Source organism: Mustela lutreola, chromosome 7 (assembly GCF_030435805.1).
Source record: "Mustela lutreola isolate mMusLut2 chromosome 7, mMusLut2.pri, whole genome shotgun sequence".
NCBI classification, from domain to species: Eukaryota; Metazoa; Chordata; class Mammalia; order Carnivora; family Mustelidae; genus Mustela; species Mustela lutreola.
The window spans coordinates 141532609-141552253 of NC_081296.1; the positions used below are offsets into that span (position 1 = coordinate 141532609).

A 19645-nucleotide genomic window follows, 5' to 3' on the forward strand; every position below is an offset into this window, starting at 1 on the left:
GACTTGGCTCAAAACTGTAAAGCTCGTCTGAAGACAGACAACTCTTAATTGTTCCCAAATGTGTATTTTCTCAATGATCCTCAAAAGAGTATTCCATTTTCCACAGAGACTTTCAGATAATATATCCCTTCTCAGTAATCTCCTAAATAATACGGGAAATTGACTTTATTCTAACAGTTCAGATCATAGTAAAATCACTTGAGGAGTAATTCACCCTTTATTTGGGGGGGGAAAGATTCAAACAGATCTGAGTAGAGTCAATGCATTTTATTTTATTTTATTTTAAGATTTTATTTATTTATTTGACAGAGAGAGATCATAAGTAGGCAGAGAGGCCGGCAGAGAGAGAAAGAGGAGGAAGCAGGCTCCCTGCCGAGCAGAGAGCCTGATATGGGACTCGATCTCAGGACCCTGAGATCATGACCTGAGCCGAAGGCAGAGGCTTAACCCACTGAGCCACCCAGGTGCCCAGCTGATGCATTTTAATGAGGCTTATCATGTGGTCTCTGTCATCAGATCTGATGACTACTATTACGTGGAATGACTAGAGTAGCTCATACTGGTACTTAATTTCCTAATACAGTTTTGAAATAATCCAGGGCTTGGATATGTATTTTGGGTCTGCATTTTATTACCCTACTAGGATTATTTAAGTAAGGCTAAATCTGTCCTAATCATCTATTATTCTATATAACATGATACATGAAACAGCAGCACTTATAACCCTCCTGAAATGTTACCACAATGCATTGGGAGTTAGCTAACATTTGCCTACAGAAGAGGCTTGAATCACAATTATGTGAAATGTGAGGTCAAATTAAGGGCCTGAGAGCTTTATTCCTAGTTTGTCACTGCCGACAGTTTTCCTCAATTTCATGTCCAGATCAGTTACTCTCCAATATTAATATTCAAATTTACCCTTAGAAACACAGGTTGAGGCTTCTAAGATCTAGTATCTTGTCATAAATCATGTTTTCCCGTGTTTCAAATTACAGCATTTCTCAAAAGGTTCTTAAGAAACATAATTTGGAAGTCAAATGAAGAAGTGCCATTAAACACCAGTAATGCATTATAATTCTCCTCTTCTTACCTGATGAAGTTTAATGGACATGCGGATTCCCGGGACGACTACTTTCCTTAGCAATTCCATGTCAGCAAAGATCCATTCATCTCGAATTGAAGAAATACGGAAATCTCCCTTAAATAGGGCATGCAATCCATAGAGGAATGACTCTAAATTACTGTTAGGATTGGAGATAAAGGTTTACGTATTGTGACAAAGAACTTCCATTACACTGATTCTTACATGTGGTTGAGCATCAGAATCATCTGGGAGTGTTTTGCAAATACAGAGTCCAATGACTATACTAATATCAGAACCCCTGAATCAGACTCACAAGGGACAGGGGCCCTTTGACCTGGGATCCTTGTTTACGAACCACTATACGAGTAAGTCCATGAAAATAAACAATAGACAAAGAGTGTATAAGCCACAAAAGCTTACAGAGGGTCAAATGGAAAACATGTAGTAATCACAAAAGAAATTTAAAATATGTAATATTGCTTAGTTCTAATTCATTCAGAAGCTTATGACAAGAAATTCAGCTTATATTTATACTCCCAAAAAATCTAATGTACTAAGTTAACTATATTAAGAGCATAAATGCTCTGGATCAAAAAAAATTACAAGGAAATATGGAAAAACAAGAAGAAGTAACTCATTAGAAACACAGATGTAAAATGGGAGAAGACCAATCAAACTTTACGGGCGATTATTTTTAAAATGTCTTAAATCCATGAAACTCTCATTATCAGTAGTCACCCACGCATGTGTGAATTTTAAAAGCCAGCCATTAACCACCAGGGAGAACTCAATTATGTCAGCAAAAGATATATAAAAAAACAGTATCAGAAGAGAGTTCTGCAATAAATTAGCATAGAATGCTTCCATGAAAGGCTAATTCAGATTTATGTTATACAGCTTCTCCTACTCTCTTCCTGAAAACAGAAATGCCTTCCTTACCTGGACATATGGTGGGATGCGGTCCCCAGAGCTCTCCGTCCCAGCACACAAAGTCCGTAACAAAGAGTCACTAGGGATGAATCTTTGTCTACATCCAGTGGCTTGAAAAAACAAAGAACACTCATTATCAGAAAGACATAAAGGTATTTAACAAATCGGAATAGCTAATAAATTAGAGGATGAAGAACTCAACTAATATATAAGTTCTAGGTCTTTAAATAGTTCTAATGAGACAAAACTTAACAAATCAGTGTAAAATGAAGTATGAGTGTATATGAGGTGTTCCTGTGAAACCTTTAAATAAAATCTAATGCTTTATAATATTGGGACACACTTTTTAAAAAATCCTGACTTTTATAAATTATTAGGATCTTAGCAAAACATCTCAAAGTACTTACTGGCATACATCATTCCTGATAATGTCCTGTCCTGAAAATACAATATTCTTTCTATTAATTAGTTGTTTGGGGACATAACCTGGCAAACAGGTTATTAGCGACAGCTGTGTTAGCCTACTAGTGACGATTACCAGAGTGAAGAAAATCAAATTCGTATCTGTGAAATACTGCTTCCCCTCAACCTCTCAATTTTTTTTTAAACAACTGAAGGTTTTCAAATCCAGATGGTCAGAAAGAAAGAGGTCTGGAAAAACTGACCTCTTAATAACAAATGGGGATATTCTTTCCATCTCCAAAAAAAAGGACTCAAACAGTTACAAATGAAGTACATGAGCTCTACCTTTGCTCTTCGGGAAGAGCAGTACTCTATCCAGTTGAGGTAAATCACACAAAAACTCTCTCTGGATATGCCAGCCAGTCGATGGTCATAGTCTTCATCGATGTTTGGGTTAAATGTTGGGTCCACATCAACATAATTTCGATCTGCACACAGACGTAGTCCTTCCTGCATTGTCTCATTGGCGAGCCACTCCTCCAGTTTGGAAGAAGTTGTAACATAATAAATGATACCCTAATGGGGAAAGATTAAAACAGCAGCAACAACAACAACAACAAACCCAGGTTAAGTTACAGTTTGAATTAACTCCAATTCTTCATTAAATAAAGTCCAATGGTTTATACTGATTGTATAACTAAAAAACATTTTATTCTAGCTCAATACTCTAAGAATACATTTTAGAAATGCTGTAAAAAATACACCTCAGGCCTTTCTGGATGAACAGTTAATTTAATACTTTAAAAAAGTCACAACCATAAATTCATCAAGACAAATTCAAAACAATTTTTTTTAAATTGATTTTAGAACTTTTGAATTGACATTTTTAGAGAGGTAGAAAAACTTTACTGTGATGCATTTCTCATAGAAAGTTACTAAATCATCTTGTGAAGCTAGGTCAAGTTATAGAAATATAATAGTAAAGCAATAGAAATATACCTATTTAGAACCAGAGACAGAAAATGCCATATACACAGAGACACATAGCACATAAATAGTGCAAACTCAATCTATTTAGCTTCCTGAGTTTGGGTTTAACCAACTACTAATTATAAGACTAACATTCACCCCAGTCAGCACAAGCAAAGTGGTACACAGAGGTAGTAACACAAATACGGAAAATCCAGATATGGGTCACTAAAATTCAGCATACATTTTCCTCTTCAAAATACTGCTTTGCCTGCAAGCTCCAAATCATAGTTTTGCTATAATCCTGTAAAATCTTTAGTAAAAACAGAACACCTGTATAGTAATGAACTAACCTTGCCCAAAGAAAGGTTTGGTCTTTGCCCTTGGGTCCTGGGAGGGAACTTCTACTCCTCTGGAATGTCTTTGTTCACCTATGAGCTTACAGCCATAATCTCTGGAGGAGCTGGGAACTAAGGCTGGTCACAGGGTAGTCAACCACATGTAAGTGACTACGCTCCAATAAAACTACACACCCAGGCTCAGGTGAACTTTTTTGGTTGACAACAACTGGGAGAAATGGGCATTATCTGCATAACTGCACTGACAGAAGACAAGTGGAAACTCATGCCTTGGTGTCTCTGGCCCCTGCCCTACACACCTATTTCCTTGGCTGATTTTAATCTGTATCCTTCCACTGTAATAAACCCTAACCATGAGTATAATGGTTTTGCTGAGTTTTTTGAGTACTTCTGGCAAATTACCAAACCAGAGACTAGTCTGTGGGGATGCCAAAATTGCAGCTGGTGTTGCAAGCGAGGGTGGTTTTGGGGACCTCCCAAATCTTGCAATACTTTTATTCAGGTTATTGAAAGCAGCGCAAGAAATGGTTAGCGGCAAGGGCTCAGCAGCTGGACAAGCCCAGATTTAAAATCCTTAACTCCACCTGCTAATTAGAGGACTTTGGGCAGGTAACTTCTGATTCTTGTTTATTTCTAAAACACAGAAGGAACTGTATGCATATTCCTTAGCCCAGTGCCTTAAACATATGAGGCACATATGGTAGTTATTATTCATGAACAAATGGAATGAGTTTCACTAAAGAAGGAAACAGCAATACCATAGTAGGTATACTTTACTGACTTAATGGATACTAGAGATTTTTTTTTTTTTTTTTAAACAATAGACTCCAGCTGGGCATGAAGCCCAAAGTAGGGCCAGAACTCACAACCCTGAGATCAAGACCTGAGCGGAGATCAAGAGTTGGACACTTAACAGACTAAGCCACCCTGGTGTCCCAATAATACTAGAGAATTTAAATCACTGCTTAGAAGCAAAGCACAAGTATTTTTTTAAAAAGTTTTTTTCCAAGAAGATCAAAAGCTCTAACTGGGCATACAGCCTTACCTTGACATAGTAAGTGGTGAGTACTTTCCGAAGGTCAAAGACTTGGAGCATAGAGGCAGCACTGTTGTCAGTGATACTATAACCCTCCAGAATATACTTAGTGACGATCACCTCCCAAGCTAGCCAGCGCTGGCTAAACGCAGCATTAAATGAAAGCACATGAGGAATATGTCCAGGTTCACAACAGCAAAATCCTTCATCTTCTTCAACGCCTTCAGTAATGGCCTCCACTTCCCGTTGTTGACAGTAAGTACCTTAGAGAGAGAGAGTGACAGAGAGAGAGATCACTGCATACAATGGAGAAAAAAATCACATGCAGTAGAACATGAATGCTCCAAAGACACCAGAAATTTAGGGAAAAAACAACAACAACACACCTTTTATAGTAACTGAAAGTATGGGAGCGATCTGCCTTGGAACGTTCACTAACCAACAGCAGGAAGCTCGACACCAGGCATATTATATATTCACGTCCCACAGAATCACGACATGCATTAGCACATTCCAGCTTCTGAAAACCTGCGCAGTTACCTCCTTTATTTTCACTCACTGATCCCAAACTTTTCAAACCTGGGCTTTCAAATGCAGTCCTATCACGTGAAGGCCAATGAGTAAAGGGACATCACATGACGGTTTGAGTTAATTCAGTATGGGAAGAATGGATTTAGAAATGAATCACTGCAGGGCACACAACAGAGACAGACATGCAGAACCGAAAGAATGGGAGCTCCATTTACCAGCACCATGTCCATGTGGCAAGAAGAAATATTACATACACGTATTTGGTTTTTTTTTTTTTAAAGATTTTATGTATTTATTTGACAGAGAGAGACACAGTGAGAGAGGGAACACAAGCAGAGGGAGTGGGAAAGGAAGAAGCAGGCTCCCTGCTGAGGTCAAACCCAGGGGTCAAACCCAGGACCCTGGGATCATGACCTGAGCCACCCAGGTGCCCCCATATATATGGATATATGAACTGTAATGGTTCATGATAATTTTATCTTAAATTCATAATTACTTTTTCTGTGGCCAATTCCAACAGTAAGTGGATAAAATTACATGATTGGCATTTGAAGCTTACCTGCTGATAAAGTTTCAATTAGCCATGAACTCTGATTATTCAACACTAGGAAACAATCCTTTGAAATTACATTCTTTTATATAAGATATTAGACATACCCTGCATTACTGTTACTGAAGTAAAAATACAAAATCAGAATAAATACAGAATTACACCCACAGCAATCTAGTGCCAGTAAAATATCATCTGTCACATTAATGTTCATTTTTATTTTGTTCTGTGGCCTTGCTTCCACATAAACAGCAAATTCCTTAAATTCTGTAAGGACTACAAGGGGATTACACTTAATTTTATAAAAGCACATTATTTCGGTTATATAATAACTTATGTGGACTTCATAATTTTTTTTTTCCTTTAAAGAGAATATATGCACCATCCATGTTTGAAAAACACTGCTTTTTTTATTTTAAAGATTTTATTTATTTATTTGAGAGGGGGAGAATACTCGTGGGGGATAGGGCAGACAGAGGGAGAAGCAGACTCCCCACTCAGCAGGGAGCCCGATGTAGGACTTGATCCCAAGACCCTGGGATCGTGACCTGAGCTGAAGGCAGAGGCTTAACTGACCGAGCCACCCATGCGCCCCTGAAAAACACTGCTCTGAGAGAAACAGATGCCATGAAAACTAGCCGCAATTGGTGGTGGTGCTATAAAAGATAGAGGCAGAAGAGGTATGAGCTGTGCTGTTTAACTCTCTACAACTCTCTCGTTTCATTTCTTGCTCGATTACATTGCCGAGCACGTCCGGAACAATGTCACCCAGTGATGGAAAGAAAAACCCTGGCTTAAACCTCACGTCAACAGGAATGCCCGCTGCAGTTGATCATTACACATGAGTGGGACTACAGATCTATATACACAAACTTTTTTCTCCCAGAATAAGGATATGTGCAATTTTATAAAGTATTTTTCAAACCAATAATGGAAATGAAATTCAATCAAATGTCTGCTGATATCTTCTGAGAGGATCATATTTTGCTTTTTCCCTGAATTCTATCAGTTTGCTAATATTAATTTAAAAAAAATGAAATGAAAATGGCTCAACTATTGAGAGGTAGGTATTTAAAAAAAAAAAAAGGGGCTGCTGCTAACGTACGCTTATTCGGGTTCTGAGGATTTTTGCATCCAGGCTCTCATGGGAGTTAAACTACACTTATTTTTTTGCCAGTTTAGTCATATTTTGCAATCAGTGTTACAGTGGCTTTGTAAAAAGCCTGGAGAAATGTTCCTTCTTTATCCATGTGCTGCAATAGGCTAGAGAGGGCAAACAAATTATTCGGTTTCTAGAAGAAACATCCCGAGGCTGGGATTTTAAAACTGTGGCCCGAAGCTGGGTGTGTTCCTGAGATTTTCTGTGTTATTACTTCATTTTATTCATTTTGTCATCTTGCTGGAAGGTCAGTCAAAGGTTTTTAAGTAAAGGAGATGACATAATGAGAGCTGTTTTTGTGCAGATGACTTTAAGAGTACACAGAAAAGATATGTGGCAAGAGGGAACTTGGAGATTGACCTTTTCGCAGAAGACAGACTGAGATCCCTGTTCAGAGCAGCAGGATAGAGTGAACAGAGTAACTAACTAAAGTGCGACGTTTTTACTCTACCATACAAATCCCAAGAATATTTTCTACCCCAACATGTCCTAGCAATAAATTGTGCTTAGGAAATAAAGTCAATGATAAGCATAGGAGTTAATATTGGCAACTGAAAAAAGAACTCTGAGACTTGGAAAGGGATGCTAGAATATCTGTAAGAATTATTTACCAACTGTTTCCCAGATTAGCTAAGTCTTTCAGTCACTTCATAGTGACTATTATCAGTAAAACTAAAGCTAGCAGTTATGAAAACTAGATATATTAAAAGTAATTTGAGTAAAAACTGAGATGAATTCAATCAGCATAATACATTTTTGACCCATAAAGTTTGACCTGGATAACTGTAAATGGTTGAAGTAACATTTACAAACAGAAAGTTAGCACTGTAGAAGATACACTAAATTTTTGATAGACAAAAAATGATTGATAATTAAATCTATGACATAAAATTTACACAGAAAAGAATATGAGGGTATCGGTAATATAAAAATGGAAACTAACTGAAAATAAAGGGATTTAAAACCAAGACATACAGGAAACTGATGAAGAAATTTGTTTAGCTAAATGTCATATAGCACTTAGTAACCACTACAAGATGCAATAAAATGAATGAATTAAATTGGCTTAGTGGAGAATACCCCAGAAAATATATTAAAATGCATCAGGAGATCCAAATATCTATCTGGCAACATACTGACACTCTCGAGTAATATTTTGAGAGGCAAGAGGTAGACGGGACAGGGAATAACTCTGAAGGAAAGTAAATAACCAACAATTTTAAGATCTGACCAAGAATATAATCATATCTCACAAGAATTCTGGAATGCAGAGAAAGGAGAAACAGCTATATACTTATATCATTTAATCATTCTACAAAATAAACTAATTATGTATTATATGCTAACTGATAAAGCAGCAACTAGATACAGTGTTAATGAATGAAGCAGAAAGGATTCCCGCCCTTGAGCAATTTATAATCTACAGCAAAGGTTTGCAAAACATAGCCTTAGGCCAAATCCAAGCTAAGAATGGTTCTTATATATTTTATTTTATTAATTTATTTATTTTCAGCATAACAGTATTCATTATTTTTGCACCACACCCAGTGCCCCATGCAATCCGTGCCCTCTCCAATACCCACCACCTGGTACCCTGACCTCCCACCCCCCCGCCACTTCAAAACCCTCAGATTGTTTTTCTTTTTAAAGTATTGTTAACAACAACAAAAACAACAAAAATCAAAGAAAAATATGCAACAGAAAACGTGCATGCCTCCAAAAGCCTACACTATTTACCATCTGGCTCTTTAAGAAAAAGTTTGCCAACCCCTGGGCTCAAGAAGAAATAAACTTTAAACAAACACAAATAAATATGAAATTATGAAATTATACTTATGCTAAGTGCTAAAGAGGTAAAAATGGCAATCTGAGAGATAATCATGTGGGACAGGTGGTTAGAGAAGGCTTCTCTGAGAAAGTGGTATTTAGACTAAAGCTTAAAGATAATTAAGGAATTAGCCAGATGGAAGACTGGTGGGACGAAGGGAGATGGCTGGTACTTTCTAGGCAAAGGGAAAGGCAGTCGGAAGTCCTCAGTAAAGAATTTTGCACAGTTAAGACCCTGAAGGAAGGCGAGTGAGGATGAAGGTATGAAATGGAGCTGCAGAGACTGGCAAAGACGGATCACAGTGTTGGGAGAGCGTGTTCAGGAGTCTGAATTCTATTTAAGTGCAATGGAAAGCTTCATGGACAGTTTTAAGCATGAAAGCGACATGATAAAATTTGCCTCAAAAAAAAAAAAAAAAATCACTATGCCTGAGTGAAGACTTATAGATACCCACTGCTATCCAAATCCACCACAAATTCAGACAGTAAGATGTACTGGGTTCCCAAATCAGTTTGAGTTTTGTTTGGCAAACAGAGTTTGAATGGCAAAAAATTTGTCCAAAACAGTCTCAGTACCAGAGACTGTAAGCTGGGAGAGTGAGAATTTGGATTTCTGACCAATACGGTAAAATGAGCACATCCTAAGAAGGACCCTTTTCCAATTCACACAGACAGAAATGCTAGATACAACAGCTTCCCCAGACAAATATGTTTAAAAAAAAAAAAAAAGTTAAAAAACAAAGGTAAAATCTCCAGGTACTGACAATTTAAAAAGAAGTTAAAGTCATGGCAGTAGTAGGTACAGTGGTGAGGTGAGGGGGTGCCGACTTTTGGATGAGTCCGGTTGGATTACAACTGAATATTAGGTAAGACTCTATAGAGAGATGGAATTAAGGTCCTGGGCTCTCGTGGAGAAGCAGAAACAAACCATAAAGCGAGGACAGGACATTTTGAGAGAGAGACTGGATGACAAACATCACAAATGAATAACAAACACCAACATTTACTGCCTTAATCTGAGTGTCACACAAGTACAATCTTATTTCCAGTCAATTTTATTTTATTTTATTTATTTATTTAAAGATTTACTTGACAAAGAGAGAGAGGGTGCACAAGCAGGGGGAGCGGGAGAGGGAGAAGCAGCCTCCCTATTGAGCAAGGAGCCTGATGTGGGGCTTGATCCCAGGACCCTAGAATCATGACCCGAGACAAAGGCAGATGCTTAACCAACTGAGACACCCAGGTGCCCCTCCAGTCAATTTTAGAAATGCACTTGCTCCATTAACAAAGACATCACTTAACAAAGGTCCAAACCTTCTGATTCAACACCAGTGAGAAAATAAAGCTATACGGTATAAGTCTAATTTGATCCTCTAGCTGGCCTATTTTATGAGCCATCTTGGGCTTATCTGGTTTGAACTGGCTTCTGTGGCTTCTTCACTTTGCAGTATTATCAGGACAGGCCTCTGGCCTTCCCAGAAGTTGGCCCTGGCTTCCTCTTGCCTGACTTCGAGGCATCCTGTTAGGACCTAACCAACTGCCTATACTCACAGCTGTCGAACACTGTGAATGCACTAAATGCAACTGACTTGTTCACTTGAAAACTGTGATTTTAATGTTATGGGAACTTCACTTCAATACCAAAATGTGTCCAAAACAAAGGCATGGTGTATACCTAAAAGTACTTGGTTAGCTACATACGAACACAGCACTCTACGCTCCAGCCGTCCAACAAAGACATGCAACTTCTCACAAAGAGAATGGCAAGAGAGAAAGCACGAAACAACAAAAATTAAACACTGCCAGGGAAACAATGATTTACACAAGAATGATACTACCTTCACTTATTTTAGCATAACACAAAAACCATTTTTCTCTGAATGTGAAATTTGGGGAAAAACCTAATTGTTCTTTTAACAACACTTCTCATTCCACAATTCCAAAGGATCTAACTTTATGTTAATTTTTAATTTGAGATGTAAACAAATAAAATTCAGATGTGACAGGAATACACTGCAGAAATTAAAGGTGAGTATCTTACCTCTGAATTCAAGTCCCCGCAGCTGGAAAGTGACCAACCCATTGCCTATCTCTATAAGGTGTACTAATGCATTGAGGTAGTCAGAGGCAAGAATGAAACAGTCGCCTGTACTGTAATTTCCCCATCGTCCTAGGAGCAAATCACCACAGAGACTGTGTTGTAGGGATCTGGTTAAATGCTCATAAAAGATGGAATTCAGATTGTTGTCATCTGATCCTATAAGAAGGAATTAAATTATGTTACTTTTTACTCTAAGTCTTCACTATATCAACAAACAGGATCGTTAAAAATATTAAAACTAATTTCCAGTTAGGATTATATCTGTATTTTTTTGACAAGGAAAATATTAACACTCTTAGAATTCTTATATAAAAATGAAACACAGGGTAATGAGAAAGCTTTCAGAATTTAGAGTTAGAAGTCACATAACTTCTCTGGTCTCTGGCTCCCATTCATAATATGTGCCAACTAGATTAGATGAAATCGAAGGGTTTTCACCGCTTCAATAACCATGATCTTCTATCACTATTCAATGAACTCCAACTTATAATGAAAACCGCACAAGAAAAATGAAAAAGATAAAAGGAATTCAGGACTGGAACAAAAAATACATTAATAAAGAAAGGGGGTAAAGGAATACCAAATTTGAACAAACAAGACAGTCCAAAATGAACAGAAGTTGGTTTAAAAAAAAAAAAGTAAAATAATAATAACAGTAACAAAAAATCCTGAATATTGATGGCTAAAACTAGCTTAATAAAAATAAAAACATAATAAAAATTAAAAAAATAAAAATAAATTTATTAAAACTTGATAAAAATTTAAAAATAAAAATTAAAAAATAATATATCTATAGAAACAGCAGCAAAGAACCTATAAAATTTATTAGAGTCATCCTTTAAGAAAAAAATTAAAATAAACTAACCATTTTTAGAAGTAACCCATCCAAAGCAATAATCTGTAAACAGGTGCTCACAGTATAATACTGGAGGAAAGCAAAATACACAAAGCTTATTCTTTTAAACTCAGTCTAAACAATAAAATAATGAGAAGGGTACTCTAGATACTAATTAAGTAAGATGGTCATATCTAATGCCCTGTCTGCTCATTACAGAACTGTGCATATTAATTCAGGATACAGTCTCTTTGATAAGCAGGATGGCATCATTAGCATCATGAGAATTCTAAGCCCCTTATATAAGGACACACTAGAGCTGAGATGGTTGTTTTATCTACCAGAATGTGATAATGACAGGCGTTATTATCAAGTAACTAGTCCTACTAGTGCAATTTATAACTATAAAACTATCTGATTATTGTTAGTTTCTCAAGTAGAGCAGTTGAAGGGATCAGCATTTGAAGGAATTTGACAGTCAAATGGATATAAATACTTCAGTCTATCGAGAGTAAGATTTCTTTTAATAAATTAATACACTGGAATTCTGGTTAATTTCTTATGGCTGGATTAGTGAGAGTCACCCCCTGTGTGTCCGATTACTAACAGATGGGCAGACAAAAGGATGTTTCCGAAACAATGAAATGAAGAAACCAGACTTTAGACAATGGTACCACCACCAAAATGCCATCCACTGAAGCTCGATCTCAAGGACTATTTGGCTGCCCCATATGACATCTCTACATTTCATAAACTAAATGAAATTAAATGGACATTTACCTAAACATCTGGGGAAGCAGGAGAAGCAAATATATTAATACACCTGTTGGTCAGACTGCATATTCTTTAATACACTTGACCGGTTTTACTTTAACTGCTCTACTTTTTAACCTATGTAAGAAAAATCTTTGAATGGCATTTTTTTATTCCTATGAATATTCTAAAAATGCATTTTATAAAAGATGGGTATATACATTGTAGATACTTGAGTTCACACTTTGCTAAAGTAGAACAAGAAGCTAAGGAGATACAGTCTTTAAAAAATGACTGTTTGGAACTCAGAGGATTCTCAACAAGTTAGGAATGAACTAAGTACATAACAAATTCCTTGGACTTGCTTCTTTACTCCAAAACAGAGCTTTTACCTGGATTTCTATCAAGCTGGGAAGCCAATCTGGTATTTGAATGATCCACCCGTTTTGTGCTGAAGAAGGCAAAACAGAACATTTTTAATATGCTTTAATGAAAAAGGAGAAAACAGCACAATATAAATGAAATAAACATTACCACTTCATGAACATCTCTGAAAAAAATCTATGATTGGTATACTGATAAAATTCCTGACAAGTGTACTTTCAGGTGGAAGGTTTTTTACTCACTCACCTCCATCATCCATAAACAGCCATTATTTCCTAAGTGATGTTTCCATGAACAGGATGCAGAAAGTTAATGAGTTTAATCCACCCCCTAAAACTTGATCAGGATGAAACATGCATTCTACATGTAGTTCTTAGAGATACATGAAACATTCTGCACAAGGACAAGGTACATTTATTATGCCCAGCTGTACAGTGTTCTTAGAACAGTGGTTTCCAAACTGTGGTCCACAGAATCTGAAGCAGCAGGGAACTTAAGACCCTTTTAGGGAGTTTTCCAGATCAAAATGATTTTCATAATAACACTGAGCTGTTACTCGCTTTTTTCACTGTGTTGACAATTGCACTGATGAATATAGGTAAGGCTCCAGGCACTTTAACATGAATCAAGACAGTAGCACCAAACTGTATTTTTTACTGCCACATATGTACAAGAAAAAATAAAAATTCAAGTTTTGCTTTAAAATCTCTTTAATGAAGCAATAAAAAAAAAATCCAGTTTTATTAAATCACAACCCACCCCTCAGTACAGGTCTTTTCTAAAATTATGTGTAACAAAATACACATAAAGCACTTTTTTTTCCCAAGATTTTATTTATTTATTTGACAGAGAGAGATCACAAGTAGACAGAGGGGCAGACAGAGGTGGGTGGGGATGCAGGCCCCCCCGCTGAGCAGAGAGTCTGAGGTGGGGCTTGATCCCAGGACCCTGAGACCATGACCTGAGCCAAAGGCAGAGGCTTAACCCACTGAGCCACCCAGGCGCCCCCACATAAAGCACTTCTGCTGCATTCTGAAGTAGGATGGTTGTCTCAAGAGAAGCATTTGTGTAGTTTGAACTGTAGGCTGCACTAACTCTTTTTCATGGAACACCATCTTTACTATGATTATTCAGACTGACACACTTGACAGACATTTCTCAAAAATAAAGAAAGTGGGTCTGTCCTGCTGCCAATAACAAAATTCAAGTTTCTAAGCAAAAATTCGAATTTGGGAAAATGTATATATATTTAACCAACAAGCTTGACAGCTTAGCAATACTTAAACACATTTCTTTAGAGATGGGTGGTGATATGAATGAATACACTTTTTAAAATTATATAGTGAAATGTATCAGGATCTTGATCAAGAACTGTAAGATCTACATTACCCAGTGAACCAATATGTTTTTAATGATTAATAAATGCTGTTATAAGATTATGCATGGGTAAAAAAAAAATCCATTCAAAGTGTAAGACACATCAGTGAATTTTGATGTAACACAGTTCCAAAAATTCATGGGGCCAAGGGGAGGCCACCACAAGATGGGTCAGTTGTACATGAACATTATTTTGAGCTAGAAGCAATCAAGGGGCACCTAGGTGGCTCAGCCAGTTGAGTGTCTGCTTTTGGCTCAGGTGATGATTCCAGGGACATGGAACTGAGCCCTGCATCAGGTTCCCTGCTCAGCAAGGAGCCTGTTTTTCCCTCTCCCTGTTTCTCTCTTTCTCTCTCTAATAAATAAATAAATAAATAAATAAATAAATAAATAAATAAAATCTCTAGAATAAAAGAAAAATTAAAGCACTCAAAACCCAGTAGATTCAGGGAAAGAGCTTTACCTCCCCCTCAATTGCTTGCTTGTATCACAAAGAGATCTATTAAGAGAGATTCCTCTTTACCTAAGCAACTTATCTACAGAGTGGGGCAACCTTTGTTTTCCAAACACCTCTTTTCACCTTCTTGCTAATGATCTTTCCCCACTTTGTAACCTAAGACGCTTACCCTTCTCTTTAGCTCACAGAAGCACCATGTTACCGGTCTTTGGAATTTCCATGTCTGTGTGGATTTCCCTCATGTGTACACTAAATTTGATTTTTTCCTGTTTATTTGTCTCATGTCAATTTGATTCTTAGTTGAGCTAGAAGGATCTTGAAGGGGAGAGTAAATTCTTCTTCCCCAACAACAGATAACGGTTTTAGACTCTAACTGCAACAAATCTTTAGAAAACTACCATGTGTTAACTTTTAATGAAGGATCAAAGAAAAATATCCACAATTGTCTAAAAAGGCTATTAAAATACTTCTTTCTTTTCTAACTATATGTCTGCATGAGGCCAGATTTTCTTCATATACTTCAACTAAAATAACATATTTTAAGAACAGATTGCTGCAGAAGCAGATATGAGAATCCGGCTGTCTTTTACTGAGCCAAACATTAAAGAGATTTATAGAACTATAAAAACAGTGACACTCTTCTCACTGATTTTTTTTTTTTTGGTGGGATGGAAAATATAGTAATTTTCATTACAAAAATATTATTTATATTAACACATAATGAATTTGTTATTGCTATTTTAAACTAATAAACATTTGAATTTTTCTAAGTGTTGATTTCTAATACAGTAACTATCTGAGACTTTAATAACTGTGAAGAGAGTAAAGGGGGGCACACGGGCGGCTCAGTGGGTTAAGCCTCTGCTTCAGCTTGGGTCATGATCTCAGGGTTCTGGGATCGAGTCCTGCATCGGGCTCTCTGCTCAGTGGGAAGCCTGCTTCCCCCTTTCTCTGGCTGCCTCTCTGCCTAATTGTGATCTCTGTCAAATAAATAAGATCTTAAAAAAGAAAAGAGAGAGAGAGTAAAAGGGTCCTTCGACAAAAATTGCCACCACAGACATTATTTTGGGCTCAATTTAAGTTAGCTGAGAAGAACAGAATATAAATAACACTGAAATTCATCAAAAAGAGAAACACCATGTGTGATTTTAGATAAAAGAGCAAAAGCTTCAAATTCCCAAGCTAGTCCATTGTTTAAATGGTGAGACTACTACTCTCACCTATTATATATGCTAACGTGTCAAAGTATAGAAAGAAAAGAAGCACTCATGAAGATGGCCTGTAGAATTAAAAAGTAATATAAGCTCTTTCCAAATCAATATGTTGATATACGTTAAAAGGCTTAAAATGTGTAGGCTCCGTGACCCAGTAATTCCCCTTTTGGATAATCTTTCTTAAATTAAAAAAAAGAAAGAAAGGAAGGAAGAAATAAATAAATAAATTCACCTGGAGAGATTACATGTCAGGACAGTTAGCAGGCATCATATAAAACAGCTAACCAAAGGTACTAAATCTAAATGGGCAAAATACTTTATGTAAAAAAAAAAAAATGGATCATTAGGAAGTTATTCTCCTAAAAAGCCAGAAATAATCTACAGAAAAGTAAGCTCTACAAATAATTATTTCTAAGAAAACTATGAGAAACTAATTTTGACTGCCATAATGAAATGACATTGTATAGCATGAAGCTTCAGAGTAGTATTAACATGGAACCAATTCAAAAGAAATAGCATTAAAAGAAAAAAGACAGAAAAATGAGTATACTCAACAATAACTAGGTTTTTAAAAAAATCTTTTAAAAAATCAAAGAAAAAATATAGAGTAGTTATTCTGACTTCCAATTTTATGATTTTGAAACTTTAAGAGTATTTATAAAATAGTTTCAGCAAAATATTTCAACACAAAAAATTACTAGCCGTGAATTATTATAATAATGCTGTTGATAGTTTTTCTTAGTCAAGAATAGATAAAATCTATTTTCAAATGTTTTATTGTACTCACTTATAGTCTCTCTCCCAGAATTTCACAGGTCGAACATATGAAGTGATGAATATTGCACTTCCCAGAAAGGGATTTAGTGGAGTAGAAAAAAAGGCGGATACAGCAGCCTGAACAAACAACATGGCTGAATCTATGAAAAAACTGGTTAAGGATTTTAACATTCACCTGAGTGAGCACGCGCGTGTGCACTCACACACACACACACATACATACATCTCACAAGCATACTGCAATTACAGAAACGAGAACAATGAGGTTCATCAGAGGAACACAAAAGAGGGTGTCATGGACAATATAAGGGGGTAGAGCAGAAAGACACAGCCAGGAAAGTATAACCTGGCATGATGCTTTGAAGGGAGTCAGATGAGTATTTGCTAATATGTATTTGATAAAAGTCCACACACTAACTCTTGAATAAATATGTCTGGGTTAAATTTTCCGAAAGGTCAAACTAAAATTTACAGATACAAGAAGTCTGTATTTCAACATCCATGTGGTCACTAACCTTTATTTTTATTTAGAAAGTACTTTTAAGAAATAATTAGAATAGGACATTTTAAACATAGTTCAAATACAATCATATGATTATGAAGAATGTTTGTATCTTCATTTGAAAACATTTCTAAACATTTTGTATTTATTTAAAAATTCCTAGCCTTCAACACACATGTATACATAAAATTTTAAATCAGCGTTGCTTAATCATAAAATCTTAATACTGTCCTTGTGTTCAGAGGATCTATGGGTCACAGATGGTAATATAAATTAAACGATCAAAATCAGTACAGATATGGACTCAAAAGACTGAGAATATTGATAATTTATCACCTAGTAACCGATCTTCTATACCTATAAAAGGTTATGCCTACAAACCGACATTCACATCAAGGAAGTGACTGCCCTTTCTTACACAACTTTTATTGGAAGGATACGGGGCACGGCAAAGGGCTGAGCAAAAGCATGGAAAGCAGAACCCCATGTAATTTGCCAGGGCGCAATGTAAGTATACACAAACTGCAACTTATAAAGGAGTTCCCAAAGCTGTAGGAGGAAAAGGAAAACAATCAGCAAAAACCTTATCATCAGGTACTTGAATTAGAAAATGAAAGACCTCTAAAAGTTCTTTTTTTTAATAGAAAAATGGCATTGAAATTATGTGCCATATGCGTAAAAGGAAAAGACATGTCAACTGCCAAAACACTGGATATATATTTAAGTAAAGACAGCGAGCTGATTTATGAGCTTGTGGTTCACCTGTTTAAACAACTCTATGCCCTCTATTGGTTATATTCCTACTACTACAAGCAAAACATAGAAAGGTAGGATCCTAATCTAGATGTTTATAAAGCTTCAGAAATTCATACATATTTTTATTCTAAGACACATTTTCCTCAAATTTAGTGTTTTGAAAACTGAGTATGTTTTAAATGCAATGTCAAAAGAAGTGTGAGAGCAGCCAGGCAGGAAATAAAGTTGGAGTACAGCTGTCAGTGCCTGTCTGCCCAAGACTGAGTAGCACATATTAGGCATCTGTTCTTAATTTCAATTGTGACTGTCAGTGGAAACACAATACACATTTTAACTTTACATAAGTTAGGATTTGTTTTGTTGTTGAGCGTGTCCTCGACACCGGGACAGAATGACTGTGCTCGCCTAAACTGCCTCTGTAGCTCAGGCAATGCAAGGCCCAACTCACAGAACAGACACGGGATCTTGGGGCAGGAGGTTCAAATTAATTCGGTGCCGTGACTCAGGCACTGAACATCTCATACTTATATTGCTCAATTAATTGCAAATGAACCTGTTTAACTTTCAATTTAAAAAAAGAAATTACAACTTCAACCAATTACAAAATGCAGATGAACTCCTGCCTTCTTTGCCATGATTCAAAATTATGCCGGTAATCCTTGATCAGGATGTGATCAGGGTAAGAGAAGTAAAAGCAGCATTTGTATTATCAAGATGCCATTGTAACTGCCTAAAGCAGTACTTTAGAAAACTAAACTTCAGGTTCTAAATATGAACCAGACTGAACTCAAATTCTGATGTAATGTTGAAGAAAAAATGATGTGCAGTTGCACAGATAAGTGGTTAGTGGGTAAAAGCACTTTTGTATATATTCATATTTTTTCTGTAAGATTATTTAACTGATGCTTCATTTTACAATGTTATCTTTAAAAATGTATTAGAGAGCTCCTGAAGATTATTTGCTTGCTATCACTGTTAAGTTCTATTAGCTAACCTTACATAATGAAGTCCTTAAGGGCAGAGCTTTCCCTATTTGCTCACCGATCTAGAACAGTTCTGGAGCACTGTATGCGCTGAAGGACAATTTGTTTAACAAATGAAAGTATTAAGAAAATCCAAACTAATACAAATTAAGTCTATTTCAGAGATTGTTTCTATTTTACTGAAACTTTCACTTTTTTCCCAACCAGAACAAGATGCCATATAATTTTCAACCTAAATATTTAAATTTGTGAGGGACCACATGCTTCTTTATACAAACTATTCTTTAACTTTCTGTCTTCCTCCTTTGGTTAACCAAGCTCACTAGAAGAAGAAATAAATGATAAAAATGCATAGAAATTAGTGATTGAACAAACATTATACTGCAATATTTTAGAAGCTACTTAGTACAATATTTAGCACAATATTTTGAAACTGACTATCACTAAAACCTTGTTCAGATTAATGGTTTTACATTTGTACTGTTCCCATCCTAGGTTAGACCTCTATCACATCTAAATTACTGTCACAGTCTCTTAAACTATTCTCCGTACCTTTAGGTTCTCTCTTCCCCAATTCATCCCAAATGTGGCTGACCAGGCTAACTTGCCTAAAATTGGTCTTTCATTGTGTTTTGTAGCTGTCATATGCTTCAGCTCTG

At 36.3% G+C, this 19645-nt stretch overlaps 1 protein-coding gene across 5 annotated transcripts in view; it reads right to left on the reverse strand.

The window, feature by feature from the left end:
- The window catches only part of PCNX1 (pecanex 1), a 160532-nt gene that overhangs the window by 17178 nt on the left and 123709 nt on the right, over positions 1-19645 (reverse strand). For all 5 annotated transcript variants that reach the window (XM_059182936.1, XM_059182934.1, XM_059182932.1 and 2 more), the window contains 8 exons: positions 17688-17796; positions 16756-16885; positions 12929-12987; positions 10889-11104; positions 4790-5043; positions 2762-2992; positions 2024-2124; positions 1091-1241 (listed from right to left, as the gene is read on the reverse strand). In XM_059182936.1, the coding sequence (XP_059038919.1) occupies positions 1091-1241; positions 2024-2124; positions 2762-2992; positions 4790-5043; positions 10889-11104; positions 12929-12987; positions 16756-16885; positions 17688-17796 (1251 nt within the window). The remainder of the gene's footprint in view (positions 1-1090; positions 1242-2023; positions 2125-2761; positions 2993-4789; positions 5044-10888; positions 11105-12928; positions 12988-16755; positions 16886-17687; positions 17797-19645) is intronic.